This window comes from Myripristis murdjan, chromosome 5 (assembly GCF_902150065.1).
Source record: "Myripristis murdjan chromosome 5, fMyrMur1.1, whole genome shotgun sequence".
Taxonomy (NCBI): domain Eukaryota; kingdom Metazoa; phylum Chordata; class Actinopteri; order Holocentriformes; family Holocentridae; genus Myripristis; species Myripristis murdjan.
The window spans coordinates 38,890,019-38,911,615 of NC_043984.1; the positions used below are offsets into that span (position 1 = coordinate 38,890,019).

General features: G+C 49.1%; 3 protein-coding genes across 5 annotated transcripts in view; 2 read left to right on the forward strand and 1 right to left on the reverse strand.

The window, feature by feature from the left end:
- Positions 1 to 2,237, reverse strand: mkrn2os.1 (MKRN2 opposite strand, tandem duplicate 1). Of its 3 annotated transcripts, XM_030051027.1 has the most exons (6): positions 2,103 to 2,213; positions 1,991 to 2,001; positions 1,105 to 1,317; positions 872 to 918; positions 466 to 634; positions 1 to 327 (listed from the first exon to the last, which is right to left on the reverse strand). In XM_030051027.1, the coding sequence occupies exons 3-6, from the start codon at positions 1,302 to 1,304 to the stop codon at positions 120 to 122; spliced, it is 624 nt and encodes a 207-aa protein (XP_029906887.1). In that variant the 5' UTR covers positions 1,305 to 1,317; positions 1,991 to 2,001; positions 2,103 to 2,213; the 3' UTR covers positions 1 to 119. The 3 variants fall into 3 exon arrangements, with proteins under 3 accessions (XP_029906887.1, XP_029906888.1, XP_029906889.1); XM_030051028.1 differs by lacking the exon at positions 1,991 to 2,001 and having other exon boundaries at positions 1,105 to 1,310; positions 2,103 to 2,237; XM_030051029.1 differs by lacking the exons at positions 1,991 to 2,001; positions 2,103 to 2,213 and adding an exon at positions 1,850 to 1,973 and having other exon boundaries at positions 1,105 to 1,310.
- Positions 2,225 to 13,998, forward strand: mkrn2 (makorin, ring finger protein, 2). Its single transcript, XM_030051016.1, has 10 exons — positions 2,225 to 2,366; positions 3,794 to 3,922; positions 6,173 to 6,363; positions 6,566 to 6,712; positions 7,158 to 7,321; positions 8,000 to 8,065; positions 8,479 to 8,627; positions 10,920 to 11,030; positions 11,463 to 11,607; positions 13,481 to 13,998. Exons 1-10 carry the CDS (start codon positions 2,341 to 2,343, stop codon positions 13,658 to 13,660), a joined length of 1,308 nt encoding a protein of 435 aa, XP_029906876.1. The 5' UTR covers positions 2,225 to 2,340; the 3' UTR covers positions 13,661 to 13,998.
- Positions 13,999 to 17,198: 3,200 nt separating this feature from the next.
- The window catches only part of cnbpb (CCHC-type zinc finger, nucleic acid binding protein b), a 5,015-nt gene continuing 616 nt past the window's right edge, over positions 17,199 to 21,597 (forward strand). The window contains exons 1-4 of the mRNA XM_030051035.1: positions 17,199 to 17,481; positions 19,920 to 20,036; positions 20,143 to 20,208; positions 20,625 to 20,823. Of these exons, the coding sequence (XP_029906895.1) occupies positions 19,934 to 20,036; positions 20,143 to 20,208; positions 20,625 to 20,823 (368 nt within the window). The 5' untranslated portion in view covers positions 17,199 to 17,481; positions 19,920 to 19,933. The remainder of the gene's footprint in view (positions 17,482 to 19,919; positions 20,037 to 20,142; positions 20,209 to 20,624; positions 20,824 to 21,597) is intronic.

Genomic DNA, 21,597 nt, shown 5'->3' on the forward strand with positions numbered 1-21,597 from the left:
GAACAACACAGACTCACATTCACTTTACTGTTTTATTACTGTATTGTGTGTGTGTGTGTGTGTGTGTGTGTGTGTGTGTGTTGTTCAGCTGCAGTACTCTGCTCAGCGTTACTGCAGTACTACTCTGCAGTACTGTAGTATCCGTCCCGGCTGATGTGCTGGCAGATGCTCAGGTATCTGGAGGCGGTCCTGATGCGGGGCAGGAGGAACTGAGCGGTGAAGCGCTCTCTGCTGATTGGCTGTCTGCCCTGTGACCTCAACAGCTGGTTGATGAATCCCAGGGCGAAACCATAGCAACAGGAGCCAAACTCCCTCTGCTCCTCAAACCTGCCGGGACGACCGACCAATGAGAGTCAGGACTCCTGAACACTGAGGTGACATCACGGCTCACCTGGCTGACAGGTGAGGCGTGGAAGCGGAGATGTGGACAGAGCAGAACAGAGAAGAGAGAGGAGGAGATCACACCTGTGTGGCGTCCACGTGTCCTGACAGGTGAACTCCTCCAGCAGGACGTCCCACCGCCTCCTGAAGCTGACACTCTGGTTGCCGGGGGCGACCAGAGGCACGGCGATGCTCTGCTCCCAGCCGCACTGCTGACGCTGAACCCCGGACTCCGTATAACTAAACACCACGCCTGCAAAACCAGCAGACAGTGGAACACAGCAGAACACGGCAGAACACAGCAGAACACAGCAGAACACAGCAGAACAGGGCAGAACAGGGCAGAAAAGACAGCAGAACAGCAGAAAATAAAAGAAACAACACAGCAGAACACAGCAGAATACATCAGAACATGGTAGAACCCAGTACAATACAGCAGAATACATCAGAACATGGTAGAACCCAGTGCAACACAGCAGAACACAAGTACCTTTAGAGTTGGAGACGCCGACATGAAGCTCTGAGTCACTCAGCTCACTGTGGAGGAGAACAGACACTGAGTAGAACACAACAGAACATAGAACACAATGGAGTGCAGTAGAACAGAGAAGAACAGGGCAGAACGCAGAACACAGCTGAGCAGAACAGAGGAGAGTAGAACCCGACAGAACAGAGGACATGGAGCACAATAGAACAACAGAAGCGGGTAGAACCCTGTAGTACCTGAAGGCTGCTGCCCCCTGCTGGGCGGCGACCAGGAGGCAGCAGGTGGCGCTGTGGCCGTCAGTGAAGGGAACAGGAAGTGCGAGCGGGGCGTCCTGCAGGCCGAAGCTCAGGGCGCCGCCGCACAGCGGGCAGCGCCCCCTGCTGGCGCTGTAGATGACGCTGCCGCAGTGACGGAACCGCAGCACGCCGGCCTGCATCTGCACCTGCAGCCAATCAGGAGCCGGGGGGGGGTGGGGGAGTGGGGGGTGGGGGGAGCTAATGTTAGCTGCTGCTAGCTAATGTTGGCACATCATCACTATTAATATCACTAATGTTAGCAGTTAGCAGAACTCTGCTGCTTCATATAAAGTACTGTTCTCCACATGTGGTTCCCTAGTGTTCTCCACATGTGGTTCCCTAGTGTTCTCCACATGTGGTTCTGAAGTGTTCTCCACATGTGGTTCCCTAGTGTTCTCCACATGTGGTTCTGAAGTGTTCTCCACATGTGGTTCCCTAGTGTTCTCCACATGTGGTTCTGAAGTGTTCTCCACATGTGGTTCTGAAGTGTTCTCCACATGTGGTTCTGAAGTGTTCTCCACATGTGGTTCCCTAGTGTTCTCCACATGTGGTTCTGAAGTGTTCTCCACATGTGGTTCTGAAGTGTTCTCCACATGTGGTTCTGAAGTGTTCTGAGCGGATGTAGTAGAACATCCTGGTACTCTTGGCATACTGCAGCTGACACACTAAATGTTTTTTTGCATACTCAATAGTGTGCTAGTGTGGGGACTGGAACCAGGGCAGGTGAGTCCAGGTGAGTCCAGGTGAGTCCAGGTGACCAGGTGTTAACATAAAGTTGATGAAAACTTTTCCAATAGTCTGTGAGTTGCTTCCCTCCCGTTTTTGCTGCACCTGCACGGCAGGTGTTCAGGGGGCGGAGCCAGCAGCGGTTATTGTTATTTAAAATGTTGTCGGTTTGAGGCACAGCATGAAAACTGTTCCGTCATTTTCCAACTTACCAGCGACCTGCTGCGTCCTCCTCCTCTTCCTCCTCCTCCTCTTCTTCTGCGGGTTAGCAGACTGCTTCCGGTCCCTTTCGCCGTGACGTCACAGCGGATCAAAGGTCGCGGCTGTTTAAACGCACACGTCCTGCTGCCTGGAACCTTCCTGCGGGAGTGTGTGCAGCCCGGAGCCTTTAGGAGGGACACCAGCGTGTCAACAGGAGCAGCAGCGCGGAGCTCGTCGGAGCGGAGGGAGATGAGCACCAAGCAGGTGACCTGCAGGTCGGTCTGTCTGCCTGTCTGTCTGCCTGTCTCTCTCCCTGTCTGTTTGTTTGTTTATGTGTTTGTTTGTTTACAGTCTGTTTACGGCAGGGAGCGCGACAGCGGCGTTAGCTTCATGCTAATGTTGTTAGCAGCTAGCTGTCTGACAGCCGGATGTTGTGTTGTTTACCTGCAGGAGCCGCCAGGTTCCCTGCACACCTGGTCCGATCTGAGCCGCTGGGCTTCACAGCGAGGCCCCTGGGGGGCCCCTGGAGGGTCCTGGGGGGTCCTGGGGGGTGCTGGGGGGGTATGAGGGGTAGGGGGGTGCTGGGGGTTGTGTAATTAATAATAACTGTAAATAGATACGGTGGCCATGATTCGCTCTGGTTTGTGATGATATTCAATATTTTTCCTCCAGATGTTTTTTGAGTCAGTGTCAACTGGACTCAACAGAATAAATCAAAAATGTGAAAATTTGCCACAAAATAGATTAAAAATGAAAAGAATCGTGAACTCTAATGATGAAAGTGGTGCTTTAAAGGCGAGGTGGGCGGAGCCGCTCAGGTGCAGCTGCAGGTGTCGGGGGGACGGCAGCCCACCTGGCAGGTGTGTGGCCTTTACAACGTTTTGTCGTTCACACTGTTCACACTCCTCTGTGTGTGTGTGTGTGTGTGTGTGTGTAAGAGAGAGAGAGACGTCACTGGACAGGCGTCCTGCAGGCTCAGGTGTGAGGGACAGAGGCTGAAGCCCCGTCCCGGTTCCTCTGGGTTCCTCAGAGGTTCCTCTCCTTCACGTTCCTCTGCTCTCCTCCCAGAGCGAGCAGTGGGCTTTCAGAGCTGCCACATCACTCCTCCTCCCTTTCCTCCAGTCATTCCACTACGATATGAACATGAACTCTCAGACGAACTTGGCAGCCAATAAGCAGCGAGCATCAGAATCTCCCTCAGAGGGGGGCGGAGCTGCTGTGGATTATTAATCTGGGATTTTGTGTCTGATCTTCAGGGTCAGATTTAAAGGGTTAACAGACGCATCACCTGAAGCAAACAGGAGGAAAGGTGATGTGGAGCTGAGACTCTGAACAGAACCTGGTCCAGAGCAGGTGATGTTCACAGCCTCTGTTACCATGGCGATGAAGCTGGGTCAAAGGAGAGTCGCCTCGGTGACACGACAAACTGTTAAGACCCAACACACCTGAGCAGTGACCTGCTTCACGGCTCTGGACAGACTCTGGAGCCTTATTTGCTTTCTATGGGACGTGTGTCCGCCAGGGAAAACAGTCCCCAGGGAAACGTTTTGCTCCACAGCCGATCATCAGCTGGTTTCTGCAGAACATTATGAGACGGCTGCTTCACCCACAGACTCACAGTCGGACTCACGGGTGTGTGTTGCACTGTGTTACACACAGTGTGTGCTGTGTAACTGTGTGTGTGTGTGTGTGTGTGTTGCAGGTACTTCCTGCATGGCGTGTGCAGGGAGGGCAGCCGCTGTCTGTTCTCTCACGACCCGGCCAACAGCAAACCCTCCACCATCTGCAAGTACTACCAGCGGGGAGTGTGCGCCTACGGCGAGCGCTGCAGGTAGGAGCCGTGATGTCACTTCCTGTTGGGACTCTATCAGCTGGCTTCATCCCCTATATAGTCCACTAGAAAATACCCACAATGCATCACAAAATGTAGTGCACAAATGATTAATCAGTTAATTGACTTGGCGATCGACAGAAAGTTCATTGGGTGTAATTTTGATATTTGATTTTCATTTGATTTGATTTTCCAGTTTATTGGTTACAGAGCTCCTTCCTGTTCTCCAGTCGTCTGCTAAAGTCACAAGTTTGGGTTTTTCATGAGGTCTTTTTATTTATTTATTTATTTCTTTCTTTTTGGCTGCTGGTCAGACGCAACCTGAACACGTCACACTGAGGACTCATAATAGACATTTGTTTTTATTTTTTAAACATTTAAAGTCAAAACAACTAATCAATCAGTGTAAAAACAATCAACAGATTAATCGACAAGGAAAATAATCCTAGAACAAATACTGACCTGATATCTACCAGAGAAGAAGAGTTTTCATGAGACCACAACATGATACATAACTGATATGGACGAACTAACATTTAGCAGATGTAGCTTGTCATTATAATAATAATAATAATAATAATAATAATAGTAGTATTTTCTATTATTTCAGCCCACAAGACGCAGACACAGAGAACAGGCGTGCAGGTCGAGGGTCAGGAGGATTATTCCAGTTCAGTAAAACTAAACAAAAAAATTAAAACTAGATCTGAACAAACATTTTAAAGAACTGAAATAAAAAATGAAAACAAATTAAAAATACAAAACTATACCACCAGCAGGAGCGGTCTGCTCTGAGCGTGTGGACAGGCTGGACAGATGATCTGGAGCCGTTTGGATTTCTGACTTACACTACTCACAAAAAGTTAGGGATATTTGGCTTTTGGGTGAAATTTATGGAAAATGTAAAAAGTTCACGCTACAGTGATATTATATCATGAAAGTAGGGCATTTAAGTAGAAGCATACACTGGTGATTTCCTCATCTCAAACAATTTCTTGAAACAAAAGCCAACAACAGTGGTGGATATACCACAACAAAAAATGTCAGTGTCAATAACTTGTCATGTGCCCTTGAGCATCAATTACAGCTTGACAACGACGTCTCCTGCTGTTCACAAGTCGACTTATTGTCTGCTGAGGCATGGCATCCCACTCTTCTTGAAGGGCGGCCCTCAGGACATTGAGGTTCTGGGGTACAGAGCTCCGAGCCTCTACACGGCGACTCAGCTGATCCCATAGGTTTTCTATGGGATTCAGGTCTGAGAAAGTGCAGGCCACTCCATCTGAGGTACCCCAGTCTCCAGCAGCCGTTCCCTAATGATACGACCTCGATGAGCTGGAGCATCAAACACCTGATGTGCATTTTGCCGTTAAACTCCTTGTTAGAGAACAGCAACTTGTGCAAAAAGTACTGAAACACTGAACAGTTGGACATGTGCATTCAAAAGTTTACAGAAGGTCACATTAAGTTCACCTGGAAAGGTTAGAATGCATTTTAGGTTCATCCTGAAATTTCACCCGAAAGCCGAATATCCCTAACTTTTTGTTAGTAGTGTAAATGACAGTTACTGAAGCGCCGCCGCCACGCCTGTGATGCAGCAGCACGTCGGAGCCCTGAGAGGACGAGCTGACGTCTGATTGCAGCTCCAGCATAAAACTAATCGACCAAGCCGGCTTTCACTTCACTGAAAACAAAATGCTGCCGCCACCGCTGCATCCAGGAGCCACCGGCGCCGCGTTCAGGAGCCGATGCCGCGTTCAGGAGCCGATGCCGCGCTCAGCAGCCGATGCCGCGTTCAGGAGCCGATGCCGCGCTCAGCAGCCGATGCCGCGTTCAGGAGCCGATGCCGCGCTCAGCAGCCGATGCCGCGTTCAGGAGCCGATGCCGCGTTCAGGAGCCGATGCCGCGCTCAGCAGCCGATGCCGCGTTCAGGAGCCGATGCCGCGTTCAGGAGCCGATGCTGTGTTCAGGCACATTACAGGAACATCTGACACATTTTTTGAGGCCTGGAACTTCATTTGTTCCCGATGTCGTTCACAACACGAACTGCAGGAAGAGACTGAGAGAATCATCTGGAACAGACCAGGTTCCAGTGGGTTCCAGCAGGTCAGACAGGAAGGTTCTATAGGGTTCCTGTCTGATGTGTATTTGGTTCTCGTCTGGATCCATCAAATATGAAAACAATAAAAAAAAAAAGATGAACGGGCAGAGCGAGAGGCAGGAATAACACACCTGTCTGTCTGTCTGCAGGTACGACCACATCAAACCCCCCGGCAGAGGAGGAGGAGGAGCAGGGGGAGGAGTCAGCAGAGGGGGTGGAGTCGGTAGAGGGGGTGGGGTCAGTGGAGGGGGGGGAGTCGGTGGAGGGGGCGGGGCCAGCGGTGCAGAGGAGGCTGCAGTCAGACCTGCAGTGAAGAAGAACCTGGTGCTGAGAGACAGAGGTGACTGCTCCTTCTCTGATCGATCACACATTGATAGACTGATCAGTTTCACGCTGTTTGATCACACATTGATAGACTGATCAGTTTTAGTCCTGCTGCTGAACACAACACTCTTAAAACCTGTCTGTCTGTCGGCCTGTCTCTCTTTCTGTCTGTCTCCCTGCCTGCCTGCCTGTCTGTCTCTCTGCCTGTCTGACTGCAGCTCTGGCAGCAGACAGTGTGTTTTCTGTTCCAGAAGGTTCTCTCTCAGATGTTCTCCAGCAGGAGAGCAGAGCTCCTCAGTCGTACGTGGACGCCATCAGAACCGGTTTGCAGGCGTCTGCCGTCGCGACGTCTGCCCACCACGCAGGTCAGTCCTACTGGTTCTACTGGTTCTAATAGTTCTAATGGTCTTACTGGTCCTACAGGTTCTGCTGGTTTGGGTCACATCAGCAATCCCCCCAATTGTAATTCCTCATGTTTTATGTGTAAATCCACCCCATGCCTCCATCCTGAACCAGTGATGTGAGACACAGACCCAACCTGGCGCCCCGTCCCCCCACAGCACCCAGAGGCCCCGCCCCGCCCCGGCCTCCAGGGTGGGTAAGGGTTAGGGTTAGGCCTCCAGTGCCCCGCCCCCCCGGGCCTCCGGCGTCCTGGTGCTTGTTGACCCTCCATATGAGCTTGTGAATCAGTCGTAGTCTGGCCCCTCCCCTCGTTGTTAAATCACCTTAAACTGTTTGAATTGTACCTTTAAACTTGAATGAATGAATTTGTTATTACTAACAGTGTTCTTGCCTTGGCTCCACCCCCAGTGGGCGGGGCTTACCAGGACCTTGTGCAGCTCTGTCCCTATGCTGCTGCTGGTCACTGTCACTATGGCAACAGCTGTCCATATCTCCATGGCGACCTGTGTGACATCTGCAGACTGCAGGTTCTCCACCCACACGACCCCGAGCAGAGGAGAGCACACGAGAAGGTCGGCAGTTAGCTCAGGCTGGGTTAGCTTAGCTTAGCATACTTTAGCTTAGCATGCTTTAGCTTAGCATATCTTAGCGTGGCATATCTTAGCGTAGCATATCTTAGCGTAGCATAACTTGGCGTAGCATATCTTAGCTTAGCATATCTTGGCTTAGCATATCTTAGCTTAGCATACTTTAGCTTAGCATGACTTGGCTTAGCATATTTTAGCTTAGCATATCTTGGCTTAGCATGACTTGGCTTAGCATATCTTAGCTTAGCATATCTTGGCTTAGCATGACTTGGCTTAGCATATCTTAGCTTAGCATATCTTGGCTTAGCATGACTTGGCTTAGCATATCTTGGCTTAGCATATCTTATCTTAGCATACTTTAGCTTAGCATGACTTGGTGTAGCATATCCTAGCTTAGCATATCTTAGCTTAACATACTTTAGCTTAGCATGACTAGGTTTAGCATATCTTAGCTTAGCATAGTTTAGTGTGAATGTGGTTTAGCTCGGTCTGGTTCAGGTTAGTTCTGTGTGATAAAACGTGACACGCTTACAAACCAAGAAACTGTCTGCCTGTCTGTATCTCTGCCTGTGTGTCTCTCTGCCTGTCTGTCTCTCTGCCTGTGTGTCTCTCTGCCTGTCTGTCTCTCTGCCTGTGTGTCTCTCTGCCTGTCTGTGTCAGTAGATGTGTCTGTTGGCGTTTGAGTCGGACATGGAGCGGGCGTTTGCAGCTCAGCTCAGTCAGGACAAGGTGAGTTCAGGTGACACCGGCTTCATGTTTTTAAAAGTGAAGATTTATTCCACAGAACAAAAATTGTGCCAGATGATTTTAGAAAGTGTCTCTGAAAATCTTCTGGAATGTTATTACCAAACATCCAGCTGCTGTTTTACACATTAAACATGTTTCACATGTATACAGCAGAATAATCTGACCAGGTGTTCAGGTGTGTGGCTGTTGTTTCAGGTGTGTGGCTGTTGTTTCAGGTGTGTGGCTGTTGTTTCAGGTGTGTGGCTGTTGTTTCAGGTGTGTGGCTGTTGTCTCAGGTGTGTGGCTGTTGTTTCAGGTGTGTGGCTGTTGTCTCAGGTGTGTGGCTGTTGTCTCAGGTGTGTGGCTGTTGTTTCAGGTGTGTGGCTGTTGTCTCAGGTGTGTGGCTGTTGTTTCAGGTGTGCTCTATCTGCATGGAGGTGGTGGTGCAGAAGTCGAACCCGGCAGACAGGAGGTTTGGCATCCTGTCGTCCTGCTGTCACACCTACTGCCTGAACTGCATCCGACAGTGGCGCTGCGCCAAGACCTTCAGCAACAAGATCATCAAGTGAGGCTTCACTCTGTGTGCACTCTGTGCACTCTGTGTGCACTCTGTGCACTCTGTGTGCACTCTGTGTGCACTCTGTGTGCACTCTATTGGCCCTTTTCCATTAGTATCTACTCGGCTCGACTCGGCTCGACTCTACTCGCCTCGACACGGTTTAGGTGGTTTTCCATTACAGTTGAGTAGCACCGCGCCGTGGGTGGAGTCGCCGGCACACCGTCCAGCTCCCTCTGGATTCTTTGGGCCACAAAGCTCAGAAAAGTCTCCACGTCTTTATTTGACCGCGGCAGCGGTTTGCTTGCCATTTTCCGACTTTGACAACTTCACTGACGATCAATGCGCACGGCCGCTGTTGCCGTTTTTTTTTTTTTTTTTTTTTAATGTCGGGTTTTGTTGTCGTGCGGGAGTCGCTCTCGTCACTCCCTGTCCAATCAGTTGCCTGCACGGCGTTTACGTCACATTTTCAGCTCGACTCAGCTCGCTTGGAACCCCGGCTGAGTAGGTGCTAAATGGGACCTGCTAGCAGGTACTACGACCTAATGGAAAAGCTCTTAAACCGAGTAGAGTCGAGCCGAGTCGAGCTGAGTAGGTACTAGTGGAAAAGGGGCATATGTGCACTTTGCACAGTGTGCACTCTGTGTGCACTCTGTGTGCACTCTGTGTGCACTCTGTGTGCACTTTGCACAGTGTGCACTCTGTGTGCACTCTGTGTGCACTCTGTGTGCACTCTGTGTGCACTTTGCACAGTGTGCACTCTGTGTGCACTCTGTGTGCACTCTGTGTGCACTCTGTGTGCACTCTGTGTGCACTTTGCACAGTGTGCACTCTGTGTGCACTCTGTGTGCACTCTGTGTGCACTTTGCACAGTGTGCACTCTGTGTGCACTCTGTGCACTCTGCACTGTTTACTGGATGTTTACCAGGGCAGCCAGTTATCTGTCTGGTTTTCTGACTGAGATGAAAACCTCTCCGTCTGAAAGTGAGGATGAGGAAGCAAACAGCTTCCAGCGGTTCTTTAAAAAGCTAAGGGTTTACATGTGGCGCAGAATATTTCCTGGTTAGCCTCTGCTGGGCACAGACCTGAGATCAGGTGTTCTTCCAGGCTGTGGAAGCAGCAGACAGGTGCCCTCACTCTGTCCTGAGGCCAGATTCTCCAAAAAGTTCTTACTAATAATCTTAAGATGTTTCGTAAGAGGAAAAAATGAGAAGTTCATAAGAATGTTCTCAAGTGCTATTCCCCATTATTTTCTTAAGAACTGCACATTATCTTAAGAACTTCTTAATTTTTTCCACTTACAAACTTCTCAACTCTCTACCTTTATGTAAACAAACAGCCTCGAGCTGCAACCCACAGCAGCTCCATCTAAAATACAACAAAACAATATCCATTATAGTCTCAACTTTGATTTGATGTTATAAAAGTGTTTTCTCAAAAATTGAGATACATACTTTGTATTGGACAGCGACGATATTACTAACCTATTAGTTAATGGAATCTAAATATAATTGACACTTGAATGGTGACTGGTGGCTAAACAAAATGTCCTCATATTGACTCAGAAACAATATATGTGCCTATATGTGTCTAAATACTGGTTTAGATATTAGGCTGAATTACAGTTTAGATAACGATTATCTCTATGTTAACATATACAATGTAAAATTATTAAGGTATTAGCCTACTACATTAATCTATGTTATATAATCAAATTTGGCTCTAAATTAATCAAAGATGTCTCTCACGGTGGTGTAAATGTAGTAGAAGTGTCTGACGTCGGTTCTGATGATAGCAGCTGTGTGAGGTGATGCTGAATCTGTAAGGCCTCGTTTAGGGAGAGACGATAGCTTACCTTCACACAGCATGTGGTTACTTAAGACGACCTTTACCTGTCTTAAAGTTACCATACTATTTAAGAAAAATAGTAAGATAATTTCTTTCAAGAATCCCATTTATTCTTAAGAAAAATCTTAAGAATAAAGTTGAGAACATTCTTAAGATCTTTTGTTTGGATTCTTAAGATATTTTGTTTGTGAATTCGAAAATATCTTAAGATTCTTCTTAAACCAAAACTTAGGAAAAAAAGTGGAACTTAAGAAGAAATTTAATCTTAAGAACCTTTGGAGAATCCGGCCCCCGGGCCTCTTCTTATTGTTTCTTCCCCTCCGAGCAAAGGGACAGACCCTGATTTCATTGTGCAACTTGTACAAGGACAAAAAAAGGCTATTTGATTTGATTTGATTTAAAAAAGGGTCTGTCTCTCATCTGTCTGTCTGCCACCTGTCTGTCTGCGTCCAGGTCGTGTCCGGAGTGCCGGGTGGTGTCGGAGTTTGTCATCCCGTCAGTTTACTGGGTCGAGGATCAAGACGACAAGAACCGACTCATAGAGCTGTTCAAGTCTGGAGTCAGGTCTGTCTGCCTGCCTGTCTGTCTGTCTGCCTGCCTGTCTGTCTGCCTGTCTGTCTGCCCGTCTGTCTGTCTGTCTGTCTGCCTGTCTGTCTGTCTGTCTGTCTGCCTGCCTGTCTGTCTGCCTGTCTGTCTGTCTGTCTGCCTGCCTGTCTGTCTGTCTGTCTGTCTGCCTGCCTGCCTGTCTGTCTGTCTGCCTGTCTGTCTGTCTGTCTGTCTGTCTGCCTGTCTGTCTGCCTGTCTGTCTGTCTGCCTGCCTGCCTGCCTGTCTGTCTGTCTGTCTGTCTGTCTGTCTATCTCTCCACCTCTTCACCTGTGTTCGTCTCTCTCTCTACTTGCCTGCCTCTCTTCTCCACCTGTCTGTCTCTCTCTGACCCTTCTCTCTCTCTCTCTCTCTGACCTGTCTCTCTCTCTGACCTGTCTGTCTCTCTGCAGTAAGAAGGCCTGTAAGTACTTTGATCAGGGCCGTGGTTCCTGTCCGTTTGGAGGAAAGTGTTTGTATCTGCACGCGTTCCCTGACGGAACCCGAGCCGAGCCGGACCGCCCCCGCAAACAGCTGAGCTCCGAGGGCAACGTCCGGGTCAGACTCCGCCCTCTCACAGCCATGTGCTCATGTGACCACGCCCACTTTTCATCCTCTTTATGTTTACATCATTTCAGGAACCTGTTTCCTACCTAGAGTCTAACAGCCGTTATTATTATTATTATTATTATTATTATTATTATTATTATTATTATCGTTGTTGTTGTTGTTGTTATTCTTATTAATGGAATGCTGGCTGCTGATTGGCTGGTAGTGTTGGTGGCACCGCCCGCCCGCTACTATGTGGGTGGGCTGATTGGTTGATGTTTGAGGCCCAGTTGTGGCAAAACACCTGCAACTGACGGTGATTGGCTTGTTTTTCTGGTGACATCATTTCCCATCCACATCATCTTTTAAATAAAATCCAGACTGCAGCAGCCATCATGCAACGCTGTCCATCTCATTAATATTCATATTCATATTAATTCATATCAGGGCTGCATCTTGTCAGCATCACCGTGGCGACATGCACAAGCGTGAGGGCAAACAAACTCATGACACGTTTTGCTTCCTGATGCAAAAGGAAAACGCTCTGATCTACCAGAACAGTCTCTAAAAATCCAAGTGAAATCAGCTGGAAATGGAGCTGCAGATAATAAAATTCTGCACTCTGATTGGTCAGTTATTAGAACAGAGAGCGTATAATAGGTCAGGTTTCTTAACAAGCCTCAGTGGGACAGCAGCGAACACTCTCATCACAACCAGAGGGAGGAAGTCCTGCACTTTCAAATAAATGTCCTGATGCAATCAAATGGTCACTGAAGGCATCACCTGCTGGATTTCAGAGTGATGTGATAATGATGTAACCCCATGCAGACGCTGCAGAGACAGAAAAACATGATTTCACATTTCATGTGTCTGTAAGACGCCAGGCACAAGGTCTTTTAGTTTTTCTTGCTTTGTGTCAAGCAGTGTCGTTTTTTGTACAAAAAACAACGGCAATATCCTGTTCCTGTTTTTAACGTTGATTTGTTTTAAAAGCTGAATGCTTGTCTGCAATGGACTTGAATGTTTTCATAAATAATCTAATCAGGAAGTTGCCATGGTAACCCCAATATCACGGTGGTGTAAATGTAGTAGAAGTGTCTGACGTCGGTTCTGATGATAGCAGCTGTGTGAGGTGATGCTGAATCTGTAAGGCCTCGTTTAGGGAGAGACGATGGTGATTCTGATTGTGTGTCTGTACATGAACGACATGAACTGACCCAACACACACACATCGCCACATTCATGTTCACAACAGTGTCTCATCTCAAATGTCCTGAGCTCCTGTTTCCAAACAGTAACTGTGTTAGCTGGGATCTTTTCCATGCAGTTAGAAAAGGAGGAGAGAACACGCTGCACACTGCATGCTTTTAAAGGGACATTCAACACACTCAACTGGAGTGAGGACCCTGTAGAGCAGGTCATGTGATGGCTGAGTCTACGTGGTTCTCATCACACTTATTCCACATTTTTTGTTGCCAGTTGAGTCTAAATGGTCCTCACTGCAGTTTTCCATGGTGCAGCTTTTATTGTGAAATTTGGAAATGGCAAAAAGTAGAAGTAAGTAGTAGCAGACTCCTCTTCTCCTCTTTGCTAGCTGAGCTTTTATTGTGAAAGGTTCCACCCTCATGTCATTGGTCATCTGTTCACTTTAATCAATCTGATTTAAAATGGAGTGAAGGACAAAACTCAGGCAGAAATGGACTGAAGGAAAAGTCAAAATTACTGACTTTAAAAAATACTTCAAAAAGTACAAGTACCCACAAAGCAGCTCAGCTACAGCAACATGAGGAAAAGGAAGCAGTCGCCTCCACCTCTGATGTTTAATGAACACACACAGGGGTTTAACTGTGTGTGTGTGTGTGTGTGTGTGTGTGTGTTGTAGTTCCTGAACAGCGTACGTCTGTGGGATTTCATCGAGGAGCGGGAGCAGCGCTCCATCCCTCCGCCGCCGCCGTCTCATGATGATGACGTCACAGAGCTGCAGGAGCTCTTCATGCAGATGTCGGGGCCGGGCCGGGACGAGGCAGAGACTCCGCCCCCTGGAACTGCTCCTCTTCAGTAGCCCCCACCCCCCACCCCCTCGTCTGTCTGTCCTCTGGTGTCCATGGCAACCAGCAGCCAATAGAAACCACCGCCATGTTTTTGCTGCCGAAACATTAGAATCTGAAATCCATGTGATGAACTGCCAGCACAGAACTGCATCATGGGAATAAAATGGTAAACATGTTGTTGTTGGGTCCCAGAGACACAGTGATGTCATCAGAGGCTGATTGGCTCAGGCTGTGGTGACATCATCATCATTAGCATATTTAGAATGAGGTTCCATGTACAGTGTATGAACTGCAGGGGCGTGGCTTCAGTGTGACACGTGTGAAGATCAATAAAAGTTTCCAGCTCCTATCTGAGTCCTGATCACTGAAACCTGTGGGGTCTGACAACACCCTGACAACACCCCGACGACACCCTGACAACACCCCGACGAAACCCTGTGGGGTCTGACGACACCCTGACAACACCCCGATGACACCCTGACAACACCCTGACAACACCCCGACGACACCCTGACAACACCCCGACGAAACCCTGTGGGGTCTGATGACACCCCGATGACACCCTGACAACACCCTGTGGGGTCTGACGACACCCTGACAACACCCCGATGACACCCTGACAACACCCTGTGGGGTCTGACGACACCCTGACAACACCCCGATGACACCCTGACAACACCCCGACGACACCCTGTGGGGTCTGACAACACCCTGACGAAACCCTGTGGGGTCTGACGACACCCTGACAACACCCCGATGACACCCTGACAACACCCTATAGGGTCTGACGACACCCCGATGACACCCTGACAACACCCTGTGGGGTCTGACGACACCCTGACAACACCCCGATGACACCCTGACAACACCCTATAGGGTCTGACGACACCCCGATGACACCCTGACGACACCCTGTGGGGTCTGACGACAGGGGTCTGACGATGACACCCTGACAACGTCCTGTGGGGTCTGACGACACCCCGACGACACCCCGATGACACCCTGACAACGCCCTGTGGGGTCTGACGGTACCCTGACGACACCCCGATGACACCCCGACAACACCCTGTAGGGTCTGATGACACCCTGATAACACCCTGTAGGGTCTGATGACACCCCAACAACACCCTGACAACACCCTGTAGGGTGTGACGACACCCCAACAACACCCTGACAACACCCTGTAGGGTCTGACGACACCCCGACAACACCCTGACGACACCCCGACAACACCCTGACGACACCCTCTAGGGTCTAATGACACCCCGACGACACCCTGTAGGATCTGACGGCACGCCAGCAACACCCTGTAGGGTCTGATGATGTCAGCTGATCAGGTTCCAAGAGTGTAAAAAAATTCTTGGCTCAAAGCTGAATTTGAAAGTTACTTATCAAGCATCTAAATCCCAGTTTAATCAAAGACGAGAGAGATCATAAAGATCACAGAGATCATAAAGATCATGGAGATCACAGAGATCATGGAGATCACAGAGGTCATGGAGATCAGCTTGGCTGTGGATGGAGAACATGACGGCACAGTGGCGGCTGCATCCTGGTGTGACAGGAGGCCTGAGCAGCTGCACTGGTGCACTGGGCTTTCTGTGCTGTTAACACACTGGACACCAGTGGCAGTGATGAATCATCACAGAACTGCCACATTCTTCAAAAAAGGTCTTAAAGATTATTTTTTGGCATTGTCTGCTTTTTTTTGACAGTCACAGTGGAGATCGATCCAGACTGAGCCCTGGCACATAGTACGCGCTCTTAACCAGTGAGCCACCAGAGCGCCCTCTTCAGAAAAGGTCAGTGATCCTGAAAAAAGAAGGATGCCAAGAGTTCCCTGGAATCCATATGTCAGAAACAGTGCTCCTTTCACCTGGGAGCAAGACAAATCCTCAATAAAAGTAACCTGATACGGCTCAGTCAAAGGGGTCCTCCTGCTCCAGTTCCTCCTGGGTTCCTCACCTGAGGACCGCTGAGTCTGGATCATGTCTTTCCATTCCAGGGCTTGTTTTTCCAGCAGCAGCTGCAGTGCACAGCAACAACCAGCAGGTGGAAGCACTGAGAACACTCTCGGCTTCATGGGAAACTGAAACAAAAACAAGAAGATGCATGAACATGAACAGAGGAGCTGTGAAGCTGCTGGACCTGCAGTTACAAAACTGTATATAACAACAAATAAGTGATAATTATATAAACACTGCAACATTTTTAATGAACCACAATAACCAATCCTAAGCAAAATTAAAAGTAAACATCAACTCTGTAAAAATAAAATCAAAGGTCAACAGCAGCAGCCAAATAGAAAAATCATCTGAAAGCTGGAAGGTGCAGATTATTTTGAGCTGCAGCTCAGCTCTGTGTGTCGAGTTGTTCTAGTCATAAATCTGGAATAAACCCTGTGTTTATTTATTCAGAGTGAATAAGGGTCAGAACATCATGATGGGAGTGTATGAAGCCACTCCCATGTTCAGGTATGTCTCATGAGTTTGTTACACAGATTTGATGCAAAATTTAACCATTTTTGACCAAAGCAGATTTAATAAAAATGGTCAAAAATCCTCTGAAATCCCACATCAGGACACCAGGACCCTGAGGACCCCACAGGAACATTCAGGCTCTGATTTGGAGTCAAAAACTTCTGACGTTTGGAGATTTCTGTAAGATTTGTGTTTTTCGGTGATTGGATGTTGTGTGTTGTGTTGTGTAAATGTGTCAGAAAGTGGCCCTCACTGTCAGTCCAGCTGGAGAAGCAGAGCTCCTCTGAATGGCCTCGCTCTCTAGTCTAGATTAGATTAGATTAGATTAACCTTTGCTGATTCCCTGAAGGGAAATTTGAAAGGTTTGTGAAAGCATTTAAACCCCTTAACCCTTTGAGACTGGAGCACACAGACTTGATTTCTTTCAAAAACATGCAGGGAAAAACGACAACGAGCAACTGAGCCAGAAAGGACCTGAGAAATTACAAGAAATTTGTAAAAATTTAATAAAAAAAATTACTTGGAACTTAAAAATGTTGGAAGTAAACATTTAAAATACTGGTCCACACAGAAGAAGAAGAAGAAGAAGAAGAAGAAGAAGAAGAAGAAGAAGAAGAAAAAAGAATATATTTCATTGTAATTTTCTTGTAACTTTTGACATGTTTCTTGGTGATTTGGGGATTATTTCTTGTTATTTGTTGTCTTGCTCAGAAAGACATGAATCTGATCAGCTTCCAGAACTTTCAACAGGAAACGAAATGAGCTTTGCTGAAAGGCTGATTTCCACCTGCTGCCCCGGGTTTGGATTGGGATTGGGGTTGGGGTTGGAATTAGGGTTGGGATTAGGGTTGGGGTCCGTCCGAACATCTAAATAAAAAGCTAAACGCCGGAGGGACGCGGTCCCAGCCGGCCGTGCTAACAGGCTAGCATGCTAACATGCTAACGGGCTAGCGGCTCGTGCGCTGCCTCCGCCGGGCCGTGTGCATAGGACGCCTTCACGGCCGCCTGCCCGGCTCGGACACGCGGCTCGCCGCACATCCCGGGCGCCGCCGGTAGGAAGGAACACAGAGTCCTGAGCTGCTGAGGTTCTCCAGGGTCCGACTGTCTATCTGCGAGAACCCCACAGCGCACACGGGAGGAGAACACCAACATGTTCTCATAGTGCGGTGCATTGATTAGGATAATTCCGACAGCCCCTGAAGGCCACAGGACAGTGTGTGTGTACGTGAGTGTATGTGTATGTGTGTGTGAGTGTGTGAGTGTGAGAGAGAGTGTGTGTGTGCAGTGCCGTGTGCAGACCGCGTGTGGCGCAGAGGAGGATAGAAAACAAACATCCAGGCTGTGTTGTTCAGGTGAGTTCCAGCTCCGCTTCTTACATTCCAGCTTTCAGCCCGCGGGGCTCGTCGCGCGCCCGGCCCAGGTGCGCCTCGGCCCCGCCCCGCCGGGACGCACCTGGGGAACGCGCCGCGGAGGAGCCGCTCGCGCTGCTCATTCCGCCGTGGAAGACATGCTAACGAGCTAGCATGCTAGCTGACAGCTGACAGCGCGGGGGCCTGGCGGGCCGCGGCCCGGGCGGCCGGGCGGGTTCGGCCTCCGGGCGGCTCCGGGCCGCCGGGGCCGGCCGGGCTCAGCCGGATCCGCCGGCGGTTCGGCTCCTAAAGCCGCCCGCCGCCCGTCCGAGGCCGCGGGGGGGGGCGGTGCTGCTCACCCAGCGTGTCTGCTAGCTAACATTAGCCAACATTAGCACACTTCCAAAATTAGCCAACATTGTCCAGCCGGAGCCTGTTAGCCAGCAGCTGCGGACCCTGAACGCACCGCGGGAGGGTCACGGAGTTAAATTTAACCTGCAGACGAACTGCTCACATGCCTGCTTCACACACACACACACACACACACACACCTCACACACACCAGGCTCCGCACTGAGCCGCTGCCAGGCTAGCCCCGCATGGCAAACCAACCCCGCATGCCAAATTAACACCGCATGCCAAACCAGCCCCGCATGGCAAATCTAACCCGCATGGCAGACTCTGGGTGGGGGGGTTGGGGGGGGTTGGGGTGTAAAGTCCTCTCTGGGACTGGAACATTAAAGTGTAAAATGTGTGGAGGGGAACCTCAGTCACTGCTCGCTGCAGGTTCCAGTTAAAGTTCTGTTGTTGCAGAGTCCTACAGTGCTTATAATGTGGAAAAACCAAACTGCCTGTTTAGTAAGGTGTGTGTGTGTGTGTGTGTGTGTGTGTGTGTGTGTGTGAGTGAGAGAGGTCACATGGTTCACAGCTGTGATTCTTATTTTATTCATATTTTTATGTTAAAAGTTGAAGTTACCCCTCATACCCCCTTTGCCCCAGGAGTCAGTTTAGTTGCTACCTGGCTTAGTTTTATGGGGGACACGTTACTGTGACGGACACAGAGAGTAACGTGCTGTAGAGTCTGAGGTGTGTGTGTGTGTGTGTGTGTGTGAGAGAGAGAGAGAGAGTGTTGGATCAATAATATGGTGTCAGTGGGTTAATAAAAGAAGCTGTGCTGCACAGCCTTTTACTTTTCTAAATGTATTTACAGCTTTGTTTATTAATCACACACACACACACACACACACACACACACACACCTGTCCGGTGACAGACTGGGCCCAGGTACAGGCAGCAGAGTTCAGACAGAGACAGAAGGATGACCATTTTGAGTGGAAAGAGACTTTAGGGAGTGTTTGCTGCAGCGCCGCCCTGCTGGCCGGGCGCGTCAGGAAGCGGCTGGGCGGCTCGCGTGGCGTCGCCCGGCTCCGTCACGCAGGCAGGACTCGTCCCAGTTTCCCCTCCGTCCCAGTTCCTGTGCGCTCAGAGGGTTCCCTCCACAACGTTCTGCTGGATCCTCCCACAGCGCCAGCCCACTGCCATGAACATGAGCTTTCAGAGCCTTCACACTTTCTCCTCTCTCTCTCTCTCTCACACACACACACACACACACACACACACACACACACACACACACATCTAGATAGATAGATGTATGAGCTTTGAGATGAAAAATAATATGAAACATTATACAACAGGACAGGAGCAAAGTTAGAAAAGTAAGAAAAAAGTTTCTAATGATAATAAGAACTCAGTCTGGAGTCACAGCTGCATAAAGACCCGGACCCGGACCCGGACCCGGACCTGGACCCGGACCCGGACCACAGCAGGTGTTCCTGGCTCTGACCTCGCTGTTAAACTGTGTTGTGGGATTTAAAGAAAAGCTGTTGGTGTGAGGAGCAGCCAGATGGTGGCGCTGTAACCTCTGAACACGTCTCCCCTGTGTGTGGCTGTGATCCTCACGCCGCTGGAGGCGGAGCAACATCCACCGCTAATGACCTGAAGAGGCAGCAGCTCTAAGGGTTTTCACTGTGCTGGGGCCAGGCTAACGTCTCCCATAGACTTTAAGTCTTTATGCTAAGCTAACAGAAAATGCTACCCACAGGACCTGAAGCACTGGCCGTCCAGAGGTGGACACGGTGTCCAACATCTGGTCCCAGTCCGGGAGAGCTGCCTCAAAATGTTGGAATATTCCTTTAAATGCCACAAAAAGTCGGGACTGTTTAAACGAGTGAAACTTCATCATCGTCATCGTCACTCCTTGTTTTTTTTCCAACACACAAAAATGTGAATTAAGCATATTTTCATGTTCATCACACACACACACACACACACACACACACACACACACACACACACACACAGCCCCTCAGTGGCCTGGTGAAGAAATCTGAATCTCACCTGTCTCTCTCTCTCTGCCTGTCTCTCTGTGTGTCGTCCAGCTGTTGCCGTGGTGATGAGCAGTAACGAGTGTTTCGGCTGTGGCCGCTCCGGCCACTGGGTCAAGAACTGTCCTAACGCCGGCCGGGGGCGGGGCAAAGGTCGTGGGCGGGGCAAAGGTGAGCCTGTCTGTCTGCTCAGTCCTGATCACTGATCAATAACTTGACAGTACCATGACCTGTCAATCATCGTGTGTGTGTGTGTGTGTGTGTGTGTGTGTGTTAGATGTGTTCTGTTATCGCTGTGGGGAGCCAGGACATGTCGCCCGGGACTGTGAGAGGACCGATGACGGTGAGTGACCACACACACACACACACACACACACACACACACACACACACACACACACACACACGTCTCTTTAAAAAAACAAAAATAACTGTTCCTGTTTACAAAAAGATGATGTGAGTATAAATATGAAGTAGGAATCGGACACAGTAAATCCTCTGTATGTACAGATGGTGTGTGTGTGTGTGTGTGTGTGTGTGTGTGTGTGTTGGAGACAGAACTAAGAGGTGTTAAGTTTCCCATGATTAAAAAAAAAGGAAATAAAAAGTTCAATATTTTAATAAAACATAAAAGAGTTTAAAAATGTCTGAAAGCTGATTGGCTGGGGGGACAGAAGGGGTTATGACATCATCAGAGCAGAACATCCCACCTGCGGGGAAAAGCAGGTGAGCCGCCGTAACGCGCCTGTCGCCCCGCAGCCTGTTACAACTGTGGACGAGGAGGCCACATCTCCCGGGACTGCAAGGAGCCCAAGAAGGAGCGGGAGCAGGTGTGCTACACCTGCGGGAAGCCCGGCCACGTGGCCCGCGACTGCGACCACGCCAACGAGCAGAAGTGCTATTCCTGCGGCGGCTTCGGACACATCCAGAAAGGCTGCGAGAAGGTCAAGTGCTACAGGTAAGGGCACACCTGAGCCGCCAGGTGCCGAGCCGCCTGCCGGCCTCCTGAAGGGCAGTGGGTCTGGATGGAAACCCTCTGACACCTGAGCAGGTGGACCAGACTGTGATCACAGAGTAGAGACGGCTGGCGGCTCCGCGAGGCAGACATCATTTCAAAAGATGAACACCTGAACATCAGCCAGAAAACAGACACAACCTTTTAAATATATATTGTAACAGTTTTCTGAACATCTCTCCCGAATTTTTCGATAATTTTCTAATGTTTTTTTTTTTTTTTTTTTTTGCTTGCAAATTTTCAGGTCATTTCCTTTTTTTGTTTTTTCTCTTTTCGTCTTATTTCTTGCTAAGACTTTTTCCCTGCGTCTTTTTCTAAGAAACCTGGTGTGTATTCAGCGCAGACGTAGCGGTGTGTAACGTCAAGCTAACAGAAACAATAAAGCTCTGAACAACCTGCTGCATTAGTTGCAGGTATGGAAGCCCAGAGGGACATTCTCCTCACGACTGCAGCCGGAGAGCTGAGCAGGACATTACTTTAAATTGATCATTAACTATAGCGGTACTGCAATACATTCAATGTCCACTATGAAAAAAACAGTTACTGTTAAACACTGTTTCCAAGATTTGTACCACAGGCTGACACAAATGAGTTTTAAGTTTTAAGTTGAATAAAAGTTGCCATATTATTGAAGAAAAACAATAAACTCTGTCTGATTTATCATCATACTCAGCACATACATGTGCTTTTACCTCCTCACATGATGGGCAACATGTT

Coding starts and splice junctions, on each gene's coding strand:
- mkrn2os.1 (XM_030051028.1), bottom strand. CDS start 1,304: ATGCAGGCCGGCGTGCTGCGGTTCCGTCACTGCGGCAGCGTCATCTAC. Junction 919..1,104: donor CAGGGGGCAGCAGCCTTCAG/GTACTACAGGGT, acceptor TCTCCTCCACAG/TGAGCTGAGTGACTCAGAGC. Junction 328..465: donor GACACGTGGACGCCACACAG/GTGTGATCTCCT, acceptor TCGTCCCGGCAG/GTTTGAGGAGCAGAGGGAGT.
- mkrn2 (XM_030051016.1), top strand. CDS start 2,341: ATGAGCACCAAGCAGGTGACCTGCAG. Junction 3,923..6,172: donor GCCTACGGCGAGCGCTGCAG/GTAGGAGCCGTG, acceptor GTCTGTCTGCAG/GTACGACCACATCAAACCCC. Junction 8,628..10,919: donor TTCAGCAACAAGATCATCAA/GTGAGGCTTCAC, acceptor GTCTGCGTCCAG/GTCGTGTCCGGAGTGCCGGG.